Source organism: Stegostoma tigrinum, chromosome 45 (genome assembly GCF_030684315.1).
Source record: "Stegostoma tigrinum isolate sSteTig4 chromosome 45, sSteTig4.hap1, whole genome shotgun sequence".
In the NCBI taxonomy this organism is placed as follows: Eukaryota; Metazoa; Chordata; class Chondrichthyes; order Orectolobiformes; family Stegostomatidae; genus Stegostoma; species Stegostoma tigrinum.
In genome coordinates this window covers 12,045,103-12,063,111 of record NC_081398.1, presented here as the reverse complement: position 1 = coordinate 12,063,111, position 18,009 = coordinate 12,045,103, and the positions used below count along the sequence as shown (strand labels likewise).

Sequence of the window (18,009 nt, the reverse complement as noted above, 5' to 3'; positions counted from 1 at the left end):
GTGTGCCATGTTTCTGATTCCCTCACCTACCTGTTCAGTGGTGCTAAGGTGTCAAACTATCTTCTGAGACAGGATCCATTTGGCCTTTTAACAGTGGCACTGAACGGGGAGTGGGGAGGCTGCTCAAACTTCTCTTTAATTTACTAATTCACGGGATGAGGGCGTTGCTGGCCCATTCCTAATTGAGAAGTTAAGCACATTGCTGTGGTTCTGGAGTCACATGTAGGCAGACCAAGTAAGGATGGCAGTTTCCTTCCCAAAAGGGAATTAGTGATCTTGATGGTGTTTTTTCCAAAAAGCGTCAATGGATTCATGGTCATCATTAGCTTCTTAATTCCGGATATTTTTTTCATTTGAATTTAAATTTCACTGTCTGCCATGGTGGGATTCGAACACCTGTGCCCAGAGCCATCATAACCCTGCAGCCCAATGGTATCAATGTGGACTTCACCAGCTTCAAAATCTCCCCTCCCCCCCACTGCATGCCAAAACCAGCCCAGCTCGTCCCCACCTCCCTGACCTGTTCTTCCTCTCACCTATCCCCTCCTCCCACCTCAAGCTGCACCCCCATTTCCTGCCTACTAACCTCATCCCGCCTCTTTGACCTGTCCGTCCTCCCCGGACTGACCTATCCCCTCCCTACCTCCACCCCCCCCCCCCCCCCCAACACTTACCTCTACAGGATCCATCCCCACCCACTTAACTTGTCTGTCTCCTCTCCACCTATCTTCTCCTCTATCCATCTTCAATCTGCCTCCCCCCACCTATTTATTGCAGAACCCTCTCCCCATCCCCCTTTTCTGATGAAGGCTCTAGGCCCAAAACGTCAGCTTTTGTGCTCCTAAGATGCTGCTTCACCTGCTGTGTTCATCCCGCCCCACACTTCGTCATCTCAGATTCTCCAGCATCTGCAGTTCCCATTATCTCTGCCCAGAGCCATCAGCTGGATTTCTGGGTTAACAATTCAGAAATAGTCACGGCTTCTTTACCAGGCTGCAGTGATCTAGCATAAGGAGAAGCCCCAGGCTTCAGGGATCCTATAGACCTCACTTGGGATCTTTGCACCTCCCCTTGTCACAGGCCTCATGCCTAACCCCAACGATAAATCCCTCCCACCCTCGCTCAGAGGCAGTGTGGACTTGTTGGGCCGAAGGGCCTGCTTCCACATTGTAGGGAATCTAATCTAATTTAATTTAAACAGATCCAGAGGCCACCTTAAACAGTCACATTGAGGAGACCGAGGGAATCGAACTAGCTCTGTCACAGTTGAAAGCTCCTGAGGACACAGGTTCAAACCCCCTTCTTCTCCCAACGCCGACACTGTCCCAAGCCTGGCCTTACCTGCCCAGCCACTCGGCCAGGGTTCCCAACAGGAAAGAGGAGACCATCCCTCCAATGGAGAATATGGCGACAGACAGGGACCAGAGGGTGGTGAGTGTGGCCTGGTCAATGGGCAGTGGCTCTCCCACTCCTGCCTGCCTCTTGATCCATGTCTCATTGTAGCTCTGCTCGATGATCTGCGGACAAAAGGAGGTGGGAAGGAGCGAGGAATGGGGAGGAAGATGAATTTCCGTCATTCAGCTGTCACGCTCTACCCGGGATGGGGAAGGGCACGTGCCCTGCTCACTGTTACACCCCTCCCCACCCTCAATATGCCACCAGTTCAATTCCCTGCCCTCAACATTCCGGGGATGGCTACCTTCAGCTCCTACTGTTGGCCCTACAGCTTTCTACTTATTCATTCATGGGAGATGGACATTGCTACCTGGACCAGTCTTTATTGCTGTCCCTGACTGCACCAGGAGAAGGTGGGGCTGCGCTGCGGTCAACATGCTGGAGGTTGACCACAAATGGCTTTAGGAGGGAGCTTGAAGATTCTAACCCAGTGATCCTTAAGGAAAGGGGATATATTATACTGGAGAGGCTCAGTGGTTAGTGCTGATGCCTCACGGTGCCAGGGACCCAGGTTCGATCCCACCCTGGGGCAACAGTCTGTGTGGAGTTTGCACATTCTCCCCGTGTTTGCGTGAGTTTCCACCGGGTGCTCAGGTTTCCTCCCAAAGATGTGCAGGGTATGTGGACTGGCCATGCTAAACTGTCCCATCATGCCCACAGTGGGGAATGCAGGGATAGAGTAGGGGGTGGGCCTGGGCATGATGCTCTTCAGAGGGCCGGATATGGATTCGATGGGTTGAATGGCTTGCTCCCACACTGTAGAGGTTCAATGACATAATATTTCCAAGGGAGGATGGGGAATGGCTTGGAAGGGAATGTTCAGGGGGGCTACTGCCCTTGTCTTTCAAGATGGAAGTGGCTCTCATTTTGAAAAGTGCAATCAAAGGATTTGTTTGGTGAATCTCTGCGGCACATCTTGTAGATGCTCCACACTGCTGCTACTGACAGTTGGGTGGCAGAGGGAGGGGGATGTTTGTGGGTGGGGTGCCAGTCAAGGCTGGGGGGTGGAGGGGGGGTACTGCTTTGTCCTTGGGAGCTTCTTTGAGTGCTGTTGGAGCTGCACTAGCCCCTCCTGCACCCAAAACCCACCCTCAATATGACCCCCTTCCCTCTGCGTTATAAATAAATAAAGGCATCTGCATTCCTGTAGCGCCTTGTTGCTGCCACAGGACATCCCAGAGCTTCTCGATTGCCTGCGGTCACTGGTCGGCTGGGCTGGCCTTCCCAATGGTGCACAGTAAGATCATAGATACCACAACCCTAAAAAACCAGGGTGAGAGGACGGGGTGCCACCTTGGCTCGGTGGTTAGCACCACTGCCTGGTAGCACCAGGGACCCGGATGCGATTCCCCCAACTTCGGGTGACTGCCCGCCTCTGTGTGGGTTTCCTCTGGGTGCTCTGGTTTCCTCCTACAGACCAGAGGTGCCTAGGTTGGGTGGGCCAACCGTGGGTGGCAGGGATGGCGTGGGATGCCCGTTGAGAGGGTCAATGGGCCGAACGGCCTGCTCCCACACTGTAGCGACTCTATCAGATCCTGTGAAATGACCACCACGACACTGGCATCTTCCTGCTTCTGCTGCAGTGACTGTGAGATCTTACCTTTCCTGGGGCGAAGGTTCGGTTTAATGTCCCACCTGGCAGGCCTGCGGTCCCTCGGTACTTGCTCCGACCTTTTGAGAAAGTTTCTCAAGGTCACACAGTCATTGCTGTCAAAGTCAGTTCTCATTGTCCGTCCCCCACGGGCTCCCTGACCTATGCGTCCAAGTGTGTGGAATGGGATTTGAACCGGGAACCCTCCAGTTCTGAGAAACTGGCATCATCAAAGCTCCGAGGAATCCTTGGCCAGCTCTCTCCAGGCCCGGCCCTGGTGCGCGTGAGCGCCGGGGATATTTCTCAAGCAGCTTTATTCCTCTCCGTCACAGATATTCGATTCCCCTGTGCTTTTTTTATTTTTAGTTGGTAGGGCTGGGAGGAAGCGTTCTCTCTGTGCTCTCAGGGAGGCCAGCAGCTGTCTGCCAAATTCCACCCCCCACCCCCCACAGCCCCACACACTCATGGACAGCTGAGATCTTGGCAAGCTCCCTCTCCTGCCACAGCCACTCATGATAAGACTCCCCAAAGTTCATCCCGGCTGAGGAGAAATTAGGCAAAGTGTACGTTTCCAACAACTCTTCACATTCGAACAACATCAACAGTGATGTCATTCCTTGAATTAAAATCACTCCATGTGTGTGTTTTAGTGTGTCTCTGCATTATACCATCTGTGTGTGTGCGTGTGCGTATCTTTGTCTGGCTGTGTGTTTGTGTGTGCACACACTTATGCGTAAGTGTTGGTCTATGTCTGTGACCTCTCTGTGTTTTTGTATGTGTACACTTGTGCACATTGTCGTGGGATCTGTTTCAGGGTATGTATAAGCATCTGTGTTTCTCGGTGTGTGGAACTCTGTGGTTGTGTGTGTGTGTGTGTGTGTGTGACTGTGTGTGTGACTGTGTGCATGTGCGTGTGTGTGTGTGTGTGTGTGTGTGACTGTGTGTGTGTGACTGTGTGCATGTGCGTGTGTGTGTGTGTGTGACTGTGCGTGTGTGTGTGTGTGTGTGACTGTGTGTGTGTGACTGTGTGCATGTGCGTGTGTGTGTGTGTGACTGTGCGTGTGTGTGTGTGTGTGTGTGTGTGTGACTGTGTGTGTGTGTGTGTGTGTGTGTGTGTGTGTGTGTGACTGTGTGTGTGTGTGTGTGTGTGTGTGTGTGTGTGCGTGTGTGCGCGTGTCCGGCTGTGTGTGTGTGTGTTTTCCACACCTGGTCCCATTCTCAACACATCCCCCCATCTCTCCCTGTTCCCTGATTTCTCCTGTTGCTCCCTCTTCCCCGATCTCCTTTTTCAGACATTTTGTTCCAAACCCAGTCTTACTCTCTCACCATCACTCCTCAACTCCTAATCCTGCCATCCCTCCCTCTCACCCTCTCCCCATCCCTTCCTTCTCCTCTCTCCTCCACGTCCCATTTACTGTCTCCTCCCTCACTCTCCGAACTCTCTCTCTTACACAAACACACACACATGCACTCTCTCTCTCTCTCTCTCTCTCTCTCCCCTCCTTTATCTCTCCTTCCTCCCATTTCTCTCCCTGCATCTCTTTAAGTCTCAACTTCCCTATCCTTTTTCCCATCCATCTCTCTCCCACTGTTTTTTCTCTTCATTTACTCTTCCATTGCTGTCTTCACCCTTCCCTCTCTCTATCTGCTCTCTCCCTGCCTTCTTTCTCTTCTGCCTCACTTCCTCCCATCTCTCTCTCTCTCTTAGCCTCTTCTCCCCTCAGTCTCGCTCTCTCTCGTTGGTGTTCTTACCTTCTGGGGGGCGTTGATCACCCCGATATTATATCCAAACTGCAAAGAACCCAATACTGCGGTGAACACAGACAGGATCAGTGTGCATGTAACGCGCTGTTAGGAAAAAAAGGGGAGCAGACATAGAAAGACACAAAACAGCTCACACTCTGTATTGCCCTCCACCCCCTCCCCCAGTCCTCACCACTCCCTCATAACCCCCACCACTGCACAGTCACCTCCCCAGCACCCCCAAACAGAATGAGTGTGCCTGAACTGAGGCCAGATTCCCTGTCACCAACCACTCCCACACCAGAGAACTCACAAACTCAGCAGATTTCCAAAACCACGGGATAAATCCTTCCCCCAGCTTCCATGTCCAGGTTAGATACAGAGTAAAGCTCCCTCTACACTGTCTCCCCCCCCCACCCCCCATCAAACATTCCCATGGACAGGGACAGCATGGGGTTAGATACAGAGTAAAGCTCCCTCTACACTGTTCCCCCACCAACCCCCGGATCAAACACTCCCAGGGACAGCATGGGGTTAGATAGAGAGTAAAGATTTCTCTACTCTTGTAAACTGAAAGTAAAGCTCCCTCAAAACAGTTCTCATCAAACACTCCCAGAACAGGACCAGCATGTGGTTAGATACAGAGTAAAGCTGCCTCTACACTGTCCCCATCAAACACACCCGGGACAGGGACAGCATGTCGCTCAATACTGAGTAAAGCTCCCTGTACACTGTCCCCATCAAACACACCCAGGACAGGGACAGCATGTCGCTCAATACTGAGTAAAGCTCCCTGTACACTGTCCCCATAAAACACACCCAGGACAGTGACAGCATGTCGCTCAATACTGAATAAAGCTCTTTGCATACTGTTGCCATCAGACACTGCCAGGACACAGAGCTAAAGGAAAGAAATTCGGAGGGTTAGAAAGGGCCATGGAATGGACTTGGTAAGTAGCATCATGGAAAAGCCTAAGGCTTTTTCTATGTACATCAGGAGTACATTGGGAAAGGGCAGATCACCTCAAGGACAAAGGAGGGAATTTATGCGTGGAGCCAGAGAAAATGGGTGAGGCCCTTAATGAGTGCTTTGCATCTGTTGCATCAAGGAGAAGGACATGAACAATGAGGGGTTTGTCGATATCAAAGGCATGTCAATATTAAGGAGGGGGAGGTGTTAGGTGTCTAGAAAAACATTAAGCTCGGTAAATCTGAGATAACAAGGTGTACAGCTGGACGAACACAAGCAGCATCAGAGGAGCAGGAAGGCTGATATTTCGGGCCTGGACCCTTCTTCCTCCATAGCTGACCTCTGTCTTCTACGACCAAGCCAATTTTGTATCCAACTTTCCAACTCACCAAAGATTCCATGCAATTTGATCTTGTGGACCAGCCTATCATGAGGGACCTTGACAAAGGCCTTGCTAAAGTCCAAATGGAGAATGGCTACAAACCCTACCCTCATCAATCATCTTTGTCACACCTTCAAAATAGTTAATAAAGTTTGTGAGACAAGACCTTATGTGCATAAAGCCATACTGACTGTCCCTGATAAGTACATTCCTCTCCAAATGCAAGTAAACCCTGTCCCTAAGAATCCCCAATAACTCCTCCACCATTGATGTAAAGCTCACTGGCATAACATTTCCTGGATTATCTCTGATAATGGGAACTGCAGATGCTGGAGAATCCAAGATAATAAAATCCAGCCTCACATTTTATTATCCTGGATTATCTCTGTTGTCCTGTTTGAACAAAGGAGCAACATTGGCTATTCTCCCTTGCTTCCTTTAGCATGCTGGAATAGACATCATCAGACCCAAGGGCTTACCTACCTTGTTTCAGAGATAGTAGGAACTGCAGATGCTGGAGAATCTGTGATAACAAGGTCTAGGGCTGGATGAACGCAGCAGGCCAAGCAGCATCTTAGGAGCATAAAAGCTGACCTTTCTGATGAAGGGTCAAGGCCCGAAACGACAGCTTTTGCGCTGCTAAGATGCTGCTTGGCCTGCTGTGTTCATCCAGCTCTACACCGTGTAATCTCTAGCTATAGAGGGACATTTTTCTTTCTTGCCACCCCAACCCTCACCAGTGAACTGATCTTATTAAACTTTACCACAGGTTTAAGGAGCTGACTGGTCCAGCTACATTTCCAAAGGTCGTGCTGCCTGTCATCCAAGGATGGTACCCCTCTGCTGTAGCCAGCCCAGGGATGGAGAGGGGGAGGACCCCTCTCTATCACATCACAAGGAAATGCAAAGGTACAAAATTGCATTGCTGTAGCGCCTGTCACAACTATCAGAATGGACTGCGTTTGATAGGTAGGCAATGCTGCCATGGGGTGAAGCAGCAGTTAAAATGCACACAACAAGCTCCACTAAACAGCAAAGGACATACTGGCCAGGTCAAAATATTAAAGGGAAAATGTTGACCCCAGGCCACCCAGGAGAAAATTACCAGTATCCTAATACCTTCAGCACTGACCCTCCGACAGTGCCCACTCCCTCAGCACTGACCCTCCAACAGTGCAGTGCTCCCTCAGCACTGACCCTCCAACAGTGTGGCACTCCCTCAACACTGGCCTTCCGACAGTGCGGCTCTCCCTCAGCACTGACCCTCCGACAGTGCCCACTCCCTCAGCACTGACCCTCCAACAGTGCAGTGCTCCCTCAGCACTGACCCTCCAACAGTGTGGCACTCCCTCAACACTGGCCTTCCGACAGTGCGGCTCTCCCTCAGCACTGACCCTCCGACAGTGCGGCGCTCCCTCAGCACTGACCCTCCGACAGTGCGGCGCTCCCTCAGCACTGACCCTCCGACAGTGCGGCGCTCCCTCAGCGCTGACCCTCCGACAGTGCGGCGCTCCCTCAGCGCTGACCCTCCGACAGTGCGGCGCTCCCTCAGCGCTGACCCTCCGACAGTGCGGCGCTCCCTCAGCGCTGACCCTCCGACAGTGCGGCGCTCCCTCAGCGCTGACCCTCCGACAGTGCGGCGCTCCCTCAGCGCTGACCCTCCGACAGTGCGGCGCTCCCTCAGCGCTGACCCTCCGACAGTGCGGCGCTCCCTCAGCACTGACCCTCCGACAGTGCGGCGCTCCCTCAGCGCTGACCCTCCGACAGTGCGGCGCTCCCTCAGCGCTGACCCTCCGACAGTGCGGCGCTCCCTCAGCACTGACCCTCCGACAGTGCGGCGCTCCCTCAGCACTGACCCTCCAACAGTGCATGCTCTCTCAGCACAGTTCCTCTAAAAGTGTGGCTCTCCCTCATGTTTAATCCTCTAATTTATAGTGCTGCTTCACACTGATGTGGCTGCTCAGTGGTTCGCACTGCGCCTTGTAGGGCCTGTGTACCTCGGTTCAGTTCCACCTTCGAATGACTGACTGTGTGGAGTGTGCATGTTCTCCCTGCGTCTGTGTGCGTTTCCAAAAAATGTGCAGGCTTGGCTGAAGGAATTGCAGGGTCATAGGGTCAGGAGAAGAGTCTGAGTTAGTGTGGGCTCATTGGGCCAAATGGCCTGCTTCCACACTATATGGATTCTATGATTTTCTGCCCCTGTAACAAGGAGGTGTTCCCTCTCTCCTGGCTGACAATGGCCATGTGGTATTGTCGCTGAACTGCTAACCCAGCAACATGCATAAAGTCCTGGGGACCTGGGTTCAAATCTGCCATGGCTGGTGCAATTTTAAATCAATTTAAAAAATATCTGACATCAGGAGTCAGATGATGGCCATGACTCGATTCTTGGAAACACTCATCTGGTTCACTAATGTCCTTCAGGGAAGTAAACTGCCATCCTTACCAGGTCTGGCCTACTATTGACTCCAGCCCCACAGCAATGTGGCTGACTCTTAACTGCCCTCTGGGCCATTAGGGATGCCCAATAAATGCTGCCTGGTCAGTGACACCCTCATTCTGTGAATGAATGAATGGCTCAGTATTTAGTGCTGCTGCCTCACAGTGCCAGGGACCCAGATTCGACTCTACCCTCAGGCGACTGTCTGTGTGGAGTTTGCACATTCTCCCCTGTGTCTGCGTGGGTTTTCTCCGGGGGCTCCAGTTTCCTCCCACAGTCCAAAGATGGGCAGACTAGGTGGATTGGCCATGCGAAATTGCCTGTAGGGTTCAGGGATGTGTGGATTAGGTGGGTTTTACGGGTGATGATCTGGGTGGGATATTCTGAGGGTCGGTGTGGGCTTGTTGGGCCAAAGGACCTTTTTGCACACTGTCGGGATACTGTGCCTGAACTGCGGTTTGTTGACAAACCAGCAACGGAAACTTAATTGCTAGAACACACAAAAGCAGGTTACAACTACATCACAGCAGGGAATGAGGTTGTATCAGAGATAATGGGAACTGCAGGTGCTGGAGAATTCGAGATAACAAAGTGTGGAGCTGGATGAACACAGCAGGCCAAGCAGCATCTCAGGAGCACAAAAGCTGACGTTTTGGGCCTAGACCCTTCATCAGAGAGGGGGATGGGGAGAGGGTTCTGGAATAAATAGGGAGACAGGGGGAGGCGGACCGAAGATGGAGAGAAAAGATAGATGGAGAGGAGAGTATAGGTGGAGAGTAGGGAGGGGATAGGTCAGTCCAGGGAAGACGGACAGCTCTAGGAGGTGGGATGAGGTTAGTAGGTAGGAAATGGAGGTGTGGCTTGAGATGGGAGGAAGGGATGGGTGAGAGGAAGAACAGGTTAGGGAGGCAGAGACAGGCTGGGCTGGTTTTGGGATGCAGTGGGGGAAGGGGAGATTTTGAAGCTGGTGAAGTCCACATTGATACCATTGGGCTGCAGGGTTGTCCATGTCCATCATGGGCCTCCTAAAGTGCCACAAGGATGCCACCCGAAGGTTGCAGGAACAGCAACTCATATTCCGCTTGGGAACCCTGCAGCCAAATGGTGTCAATGTGGATTTCACCAGCTTCAAAATGTCCCCTTCCCCCAAAGCATCCCAAAACCAGCCCAGTTCGTCCCCTCCCCCCACTGCATCACACAACCAGCCCAGCTCATCCCCTCCACCCACTGCATCCCAAAACCAGCCCAGTTCGTCCCCTCCCCCCACTGCATCACACAACCAGCCCAGCCTGTCTCTGCCTCCCTAACCTGTTCTTCCTCTCACCCATCCCTTCCTCCCACCCAAGCCACACCTCCATTTCCCAACTACTAACCTCATCCCACCTCCTTGACCAGTCCGTCTTCCCTGGACTGACCTATCCCCTCCCTACCTCCCCACCTATACTCTCCTCTCCATCTATCTTCTTTTCTCTCCATCTTCGGTCTGCCTCCCCCTCTCACCCTATTTATTCCAGAATCCTCACCCCATCCTCCTCTCTGATGAAGGGTCTAGGCCCGAAACGTCAGCTTTTGTGATCCTGAGATGCTGCTTGGCCTGCTGTGTTCATCCAGCCTCACAGTTTGTTATCGGGGAATGAGGTTGTGTTGTCTGTGCTGGGTCACTGATGGTGGACAGTGGCATTCCCCTTCCTCCTATTGGTTAGCCTTGACATCCTTCCATTTCTGATTCTGCTTCCTTGCAATCACTCCCAATTATATCTGCCTCCACCACACTCGGTACAGCACAAAAAGAGACCCTTCGGTCCAACCAGTCTGTGCTGACCAGTACCCCAAACTAAACTAGTTCCCCCCTGCCCGTGCTTGGCCCACATCACTCCAAATATCTCTTATTCATGTACTTACCTAAATATCTTTTTAAACATTGTTACTGTACCCACATCCACCACTCATGCTGGACGTTCATTCCACAGACAACGGCCCTCTGTGTAAAAAAAAATGTACCTTGGGGCTTTTTTAAATCTTTCTCCTCTTAACTTAGAAATTTATTCACTAGTCTTGAAATTCCCCCACCCTAGGGGAAAGACACCCAGCATTATCTATCTTATCTATACCCCTCATGATTTTATAAACCTCTATGAGATCACCCCTCAACCTCCTACGCTCATGAAAGAAGTCCAGCTCATCCAGCCTCTCCCCATAACACCAATCCTCCATTCCCAGCAACATCCTAGTAATGTTTTCTGAACCCTCGCCAGCTCCATGATAATGTTCCTATAACTGGGCAACCAGAACTGGACACAGCGCTCCAGAAGAGACCTCACTAACGTCCTGTACAGCCTTAAACATGGCATCCTAACTCCTGTACTCAAAGGTCTGAGCAATGAAGGGAAGCGTACTAAACTCCTTCTTACCCATCCGATCTATATGTGATGCAAAGTTCCAAGAATTATGTCTTTCAGTTCTACAAATCCCTACTTCTAATTGCATAAGCCCTGCCTTTTTTGTGTTACCAAAATGCAATACCTCACATTTATCTAAATTACACTATATCTGCCACTCCTCAGCCCACTGACCCAATTGATCAACATCTCTTTGTAAATGTAGATAACCTTCTTCACTGTCCTCTGTCTGTCTCTGGCTTGCAGCAGTGTTCCAGCGAAGCCCATTTCCCGCTTGGGGACCCTGCAGCCCTCTGGACTCAATATTGAGTTCAATAATTTTAGGGTCTTAAACGCGCCCATGTCCCACCCCCCTACCCCACACACCAGGCCTTGTTACCACATAGCCTGCCATTACACACTACCTGTTGTTAGTCACTAACAGTCCTCATTAACAACTATTCACCCTCCCAGTCTGATTGATATCAACTCTTTGTCTGTCCAACTGCTCTTCTCTCTCTTTAGGCTCTATCTTATTGTTTACTCCCTACCCCAACCCCTCCCCTTTTTTTCTGCACATAAACTGACATTTTCCCAGCCACTATCACTTCTGAGGAAGGGTTACTGCACCCGAAATGTTAACTCTGTTTTTTGTCTTCACAGTTGCTGCCAGGCCTGCTGAGCTTTTTCCTGCAGCTTCTGTTTTCACTCATAAAAAGGGAGGTGATGGCCTAGTACTATGATTGTTGGACTGTTAAGGCAGGGACACAGTTAACGCTCGAAGGACCCAGGTTCAAATCCAACCACGGCAGATGGTGGAATTTGAATTCAATAAATAAATGATGACCATGAATCCACTGTTGAGTGCAAGGGGAGGTGGGGGGAACCCCATCTGGTTCACCAATGTCTTTTAGGAAGGACATTACATGGTCTGGCCTACACGTGACTCCAGACCCAAACCAATGTGGCTGACTCCTAACTGCCCTCTGGGCAACAAATATTGGTCTCGCCAGCAACATCCATGAATGAATGAACAAAAAGTTCCTATATGCCTGAGGATAGGCCCTTGGAGAGTCAATTGTGGGTTCGATGACCCTTTTTCAAAACTCCCAAGATGCTGCCAGACTGAACTATTTTCTCCATCAATTTCTGTTACCTTTATGGTCAGCTGAGCAGGTGTAGGAGTTGAGTCCTGCACTTGGGATTTTCATCCAACCATCCAGCTAACTGAGCCGACCAACTCCCAACTCCCTCTCATGCCGAAAACACAACTTATCAAGACTTGCAATCTTCATAATTGTGACGCTGTATCTGACAGGAATAAAATGCATGGAAAGAGAGTCCCTAAAGTTTTTAACGATCATTGTCTAAGGCAGTAGGTTGAAGGCATAGGTCAGTGGGAGGAAGTGCAAATGCGTGGAAATTTGGATCCCAAAACTGCCAAGCAAACGAGGTGGCCAGAGAAATTTGGAGATTGTATGAACTGCTTACAGCATCCGTCTACCTGTATCATCTTCATGCAGAAATTGTTTTGGAAAAATGTTGCACATTATCTCACGGCAAAGTGGGACGGAATACATGGCATCCACTCTGCTACTTTTTAAGTTAACTTGATCTCTCAAATTACAGCTCAAACTAAACTGTTCCAGTTGTACGGCTGTTGAAAAACATTTTGGGAAAGTTTTATAGCACCAGGGGATGAAATAGGTTTCATGGTCATTGGTACAAAAAGAGCCAGTTTGTCTACCCAGTGTCCTGAAACTCATTCCTCAACTAACATCGCCAAGAAAGGGTGATCTGAGTCATTATCAGATTGCTGTTTGTGAGGTCATGCTGTTAACACATTAGCTCCAGCGTTTTCTACATTTCAACAGAAGCTAAACTTCCAAAGGTAACTGTAACAGCTGTGAAGTATTCTGCATTGCAGGAAAGTGTGTTGCATTAGTGGAAAACTGTGTTAAAGGACCGTATGTTCTATGTCAAAGAGTATATGTGCTACAGAACAACATGTTGTACAATGAGACAGCACCTTGTGATACAAAACAGTATTTTGTACAACCAGACTCTATGATGTGTTACAAGACAGTGTTCTACTCCCAGGGAGTGCTGTGTTACAAGGCAGTGTGTTGTAACATCATACAGTGTGCTGTGTTACAGGACAGTGTATTGTAACATCAGACAGTGTACTCTGTTACAGAACAGTGTGTCATAAGATCAGACAGTGTGCTGTGTTACAGTACAGTGCATTGTAACATCAGACAGTGAGCTATGTTACAGGACAGTGTGCTGTAACATCAGACAGTGTACTACATTGCTTTCTCTGTTACAGAAGTGACCTGTACAAGTACTCTTCCTGTGCAGTTTCAGCTGAACTGGAGGGCTACCAATATCCTGGCACGGAGATTTGCTGGAAGTGCTTGGGAGAATTTAAACTAGTCTGTCAAGGGGTTAGGAGCTTAAGCAGCAGTAAGACAAGAGAGAAGGTTGTGACTGGTACCAAAGTTTAAGAGAGCAACTAAATTGGCAGATCAGGTCAGAGTCAATACAGCGTGGAACTGGAGTAGCGCAGCGGTTCAGGCAGCATCGGAGGAGCAGGAAAATCGACATTTCGGGCTCTTACACTTCTCGAGCAGTTTCGATGAAGGGTGTAAACCTGATATGTGGGCTCTCCTGTTCCTCTGATGCTGCCTGACCTGCTGTGTTCCTCCAGCTCCACACTGTGCTGTTATCTCCAGGGGCAGGTCAGATTGAAGAATTAAACTGCATTTTTTTTTCAATGCAAGAGACCTGGAGGGTAAGGCAGATTAACACATTGGCATGGATGGGAACATGAGACTGGGATGTCATAGCTATTACAGAAACAGGAAGGACTGGCAGCTCAGTGTTCTGGGGTAGGGATACTTTCGGAAAGATAGCTGTAAGAGTAGCAGGGTTGTAATCTTCACAGAGTCCCGACGGTGCAGGGAAAGGCCCTTTGGCCCAACAAGTCCACAGTGATCCTCACAGCCTCTAAACCAGACCCATCTCCCTAATCTACACAGATCTGGACACTATGGGAAATTTAGCACGGCCAATCCACTGAGCCTGTACATCTTTGGACTGTGGGAGAAAACCAAGGCACCTGGAGGAAGCCTGCACAGCCATGGGGAGAATGTGCAAACTCCACACAGACAGTCGCCCAAGGGTGGAATAGGACCCAGGTATCTGGAGCTGTGAGGTAGCAGTGCAAATCACTGAGCCACCCTAGTTATAGCAGGGGATTTTTAACTTACTAAACATAGATTGGCACTGTCACACTTTTAATGCTCTGATGCAGGACAAATTTGTTAAGTGTGTTCGAGAAAACTTTCTCAATTGACATGTAGATGGCCCGATCAGAGAAGGAGCAAGACTCAACATCCTCTCGGGAAATAAGACAAGGGTACTGGCCGAGATGTGAGAGGGCGAGCACTTTGTGACCAGAGACCAGTTAAAAAAAGTTACGGAAAAAGACACAAGTTTGAGGTCCAAACTGGGGCAAGGCTAATTTTAATGGTGTTCGACAGGAACATTTGAAATTTGAGAAGACGGCAGCTGTGTGCAGGTAGGGGGATGTCTGGCAAGTGGGAGGCTTTAAAAAGTGAGACAATGACAGCTCAGGGACAGTGTGTTCCTGTTTGGGTGAAGGGTTGGGCTGGCAGGAATCGGAAACACTGCATGGCAAGAGAAAATGAGGCCCTGATCAAGAAAAAGGTGTATGAATGATGCAGACAGTTGGGATCAAGTGTGATCTATTCCTTGAGGGGCATAGGGAGCAGAGGAGTGCACTCAAGAGGAAAATCAGGAGGGTAGAAAGGGCCCATGAGATAGCCTTGGAAGATAGTGTAAAGGAGAATCCAAAAAGATTTTGCAAGAGTGCTAAGAATAAAAGAGTAGTTGGAAAAGAATAGGCTCCCTTAAAGATCAATGAGGCCATCTATTCGTGGAGCCGCAAGAAATGGTGGAGTTATGAAGTGAAAATCTCCTGCAGTATTGACCATGGAGTAAGATATGGAAATTAGGGGAAATAAATAGCGATGTCTTGAAAAGAGTCCACATTGTGGAAGTGGAGGTGCTGGAGGTTTTAAAATACAAAAGGTAGATAAATCCCCCGGGATCTGATCAAGTGTGTTGCGGGAATCCGCAGGACATTGCGGGAAGCGTGGGAAGAAATTGCGGGACCCCGAGTGGAAATATTTGCATCATCGACAGGTGCAGACGACGGAAGACAGGAGGGCGGCTATTACTTAAGAAAGGCCAAAAGGAAAAGCTGTGGAACTACAGACCCAGCGAGGCTAACATCAGTGGGCGGTGATGGTGGGGGAGCGTGGGGGGGAGGCAGGTGTAAGTTGTTGGCAGGAATTCTGAGGGACAGGATCTTCTTGGAAAGGCAAGGACTGATGAGGGATAGTCAACACGTCTTTGTGCATGAGAAATCAAGTCTCACACATGTGACTGAGTGCTTTGAAGTGACGACCAAGAAGCTGGGTGAAGGCAGGGCCAATATATGTCACCTTCCTAGACTTCAGCAAGGCCTTCGACAAGGTTCTGCATGGTTTCATCGGTAAAGTTAGATCACATGGGATCGAGGGAGATTGAGCCAACTGGATACAAAATTGGCTTGACGGTAGGACACAGAGGGAAGTGGTAGAGTGTTGTTTTTCAGGCTGGAGGCCTGTGACCAGCAGTGCACTGCAAGGATCAGTGCTGGGTCCGCAACTGTTCATCATTGCTGTAAATTATTCGAACGGGAATACAGGAGGCACAGCTCCGGAGTTTGCGGACTACACCAAAATTAACAGGACAGTGCAAATGGTCATCCAAGAGTACAGTGGGATCCTGGTCAGCTGGGCCAGCAGGCTAAGGAATGGCAGTTGGATTTTAATACAGATAAATGCAAATTATTGCATTGTGTTACGAGAAAACCAGGACAGGGCTCACATGGTTAATGTTCGGGCCCTGGGGAGTGTTGTTGAACCGAGGGACCTTGGGGTGCAGATTCATAGTTCCTTGAAAGTGGTGTCACAAGTAGATGGGATGGTGAAGGAGGCGTTTGACACACTCACCTTCATTGGTCAGAACTTTAAACATCATGTTACGGCTGTACAAGGCATTGGTAAGGCCACATTTAGGGTTCTGTGTACAATTCCGGCCGTCAGGCTGTGGAAATCTTATTATTCCTCTGGAAAGGGGGCTGAAATGACTTACGGGAATGTAAAGGAGGGGCTGGGACATTTTTCTCTGGAGCATAGGAAGCTGAGGGCTGACCCTTTGGAGGTTTGTAAAATCATGAGGAGCGTGGATAGGGTGAATAGCCAAGGCCTTTTCCCCAGGGTAGGGGAGCCCAAAACCAGAGGATGTGGGTTTAAGGTAAGAGGGGAAAGAGAGGTGCATGGCACCTCGTTCACACAGAGTATGGTGTGTATATGGAACCAGCTGCCAGAGGAAGCGGTAGAGATGGGTACAGTTACAACATTCAAAAGATATTTGGACAGGTGCATGGAGAGGATGGGTTTAGAGATATATGGGTCAAACACAGGTAAATGGGACTAGCTCAGTTTAGGAAACTTGGTGGGCATGGACATGTTGGGCTGAAGGGACTGTTCACATGCTCTATGACAGTGCACTGTGTTCCAGGACAGTGTGTTGTAATATCAGACAGTGAGCTGTGTTATCAAAGAATCACAGATTCCCTGCAGTGTAGGAGCAGGCCATTCAGCCCATTGAGAGCACACTGACCCTCTGAACAACATCCCAGTAAGACCCATCCCCCTCTCCTATCCCCGCAGCCCTGTGTTTTCCGTGACTAATCTGCCTGAGTCTGCAGATCCCTGGACACTGCGGGGCAAATTAGCATGGCCAGTCCACCTTCCAGGGCAGTGTTGTGTTACACATGGCATTGCGCTTTCTTCCAGGACAGCACGCTATTTAATCAGACAGTCTACTGTGTTACAGGACGGGGTGTCGTATTATGAGACAGTTTACTGTGTCTCAGGATGGGGTGTCGTATTATGAGACAGTATACTGTGTCTCAGGACGGGGTGTCGTATTATGAGACAGTACACCGTGTTACAGGACAGGGTATCGTATTATGAGACAGTATACTGTGTTACAGGACGGGGTGTCATACTATGAGACAGTATACTGCGTTACAGAACAGTGTGTTGTAATGTAAGACTGTATACTGTATTACAGAACAGTGTGCTGTAACATCAGTTCTGAGGAAGCATCACCGGAATGTTAACTCTGATTTTTAATTCAGAGATGCTGCCAGACCTGTTGAGCTTTTGCAGCAACTTCTGATTTTTGTGTAACATCAGGCAGGGTACAGTGCTCCAGGGCAGTGTGATACAATATCAGGCAGCATACTGCGTAATGGGTCAGCATTGTGTTACAGGGCAATAGTGCTTTGTGACAGGAGAGAGTAGTGTGTAAAAGCAGGGAGCCATGAGGCAGCACAGCACGTTATCAGACAGCACACTGTTACAGGAGAACATGCTGAATTATGAGATAGTATTAGTGTGTTGGAGTAGTGTTGAGGAGCCGATATTGTATTACGGTACAATGTTAACACGGCAGGACCCCTACATTGTACTTCCAAGACAAAAACTGAGTAAAGTTACTGTGATTTCCTACCTCTGCTCCTCCAAGGTGCTGGAAGCCATCGGACATCATGCTATGAATCGGGGAGACGGATTGCAGTGTGTTTCCGAGCCGCTGCGCCCCCCCCCCCCCACCCTCTCTATCTCTTTGGAGCAGAGGCCGGCTCTAGCTGCTGGAGCAGTGGGCAGAGAGCAGCGCACGGTCGGGGCAGGGGGAAGCGAGTCCACACCCCGAGGAAACCTGTTATTGGCTGTTCCGGGAGGAGTGGTTCAGCGTCAGGAATAAGGTGGAGGCAGCCTCAGTGCCAGAGAGACAGAGACCGGGGAGATAGGCAGAGAGAGAGATAGAGAGAGATGGGAGGGGGCCTGGGGGAGTGGGAGAGAGGGAGATGGGTTGAAAGAAAAATAAAGAGATGGGTGGAGAAAGAGA

At 49.9% G+C, this 18,009-nt stretch overlaps 1 protein-coding gene across 4 annotated transcripts in view; it reads right to left on the bottom strand.

Moving 5' to 3' along the window:
* The window catches only part of LOC125448679 (solute carrier family 2, facilitated glucose transporter member 4-like), a 42,762-nt gene extending 25,029 nt beyond the window's left edge, over positions 1–17,733 (bottom strand). For 2 of the 4 annotated variants that reach the window (XM_059642585.1, XM_059642586.1), the window contains exons 1-3: positions 17,614–17,733; positions 4,799–4,894; positions 1,342–1,517 (exon numbers count right to left, since the gene is read on the bottom strand). In XM_059642585.1, the coding sequence (XP_059498568.1) occupies positions 1,342–1,517; positions 4,799–4,894; positions 17,614–17,652 (311 nt within the window). In that variant the 5' untranslated portion in view covers positions 17,653–17,733. Of the gene's footprint in view, positions 1–1,341; positions 1,518–3,055; positions 3,348–4,798; positions 4,895–10,483; positions 10,563–17,613 lie in introns of those variants that run through there. The other 2 variants (XM_059642588.1, XM_059642587.1) reach the window with 2 other exon arrangements.
* Positions 17,734–18,009: the final 276 nt, after the last annotated feature.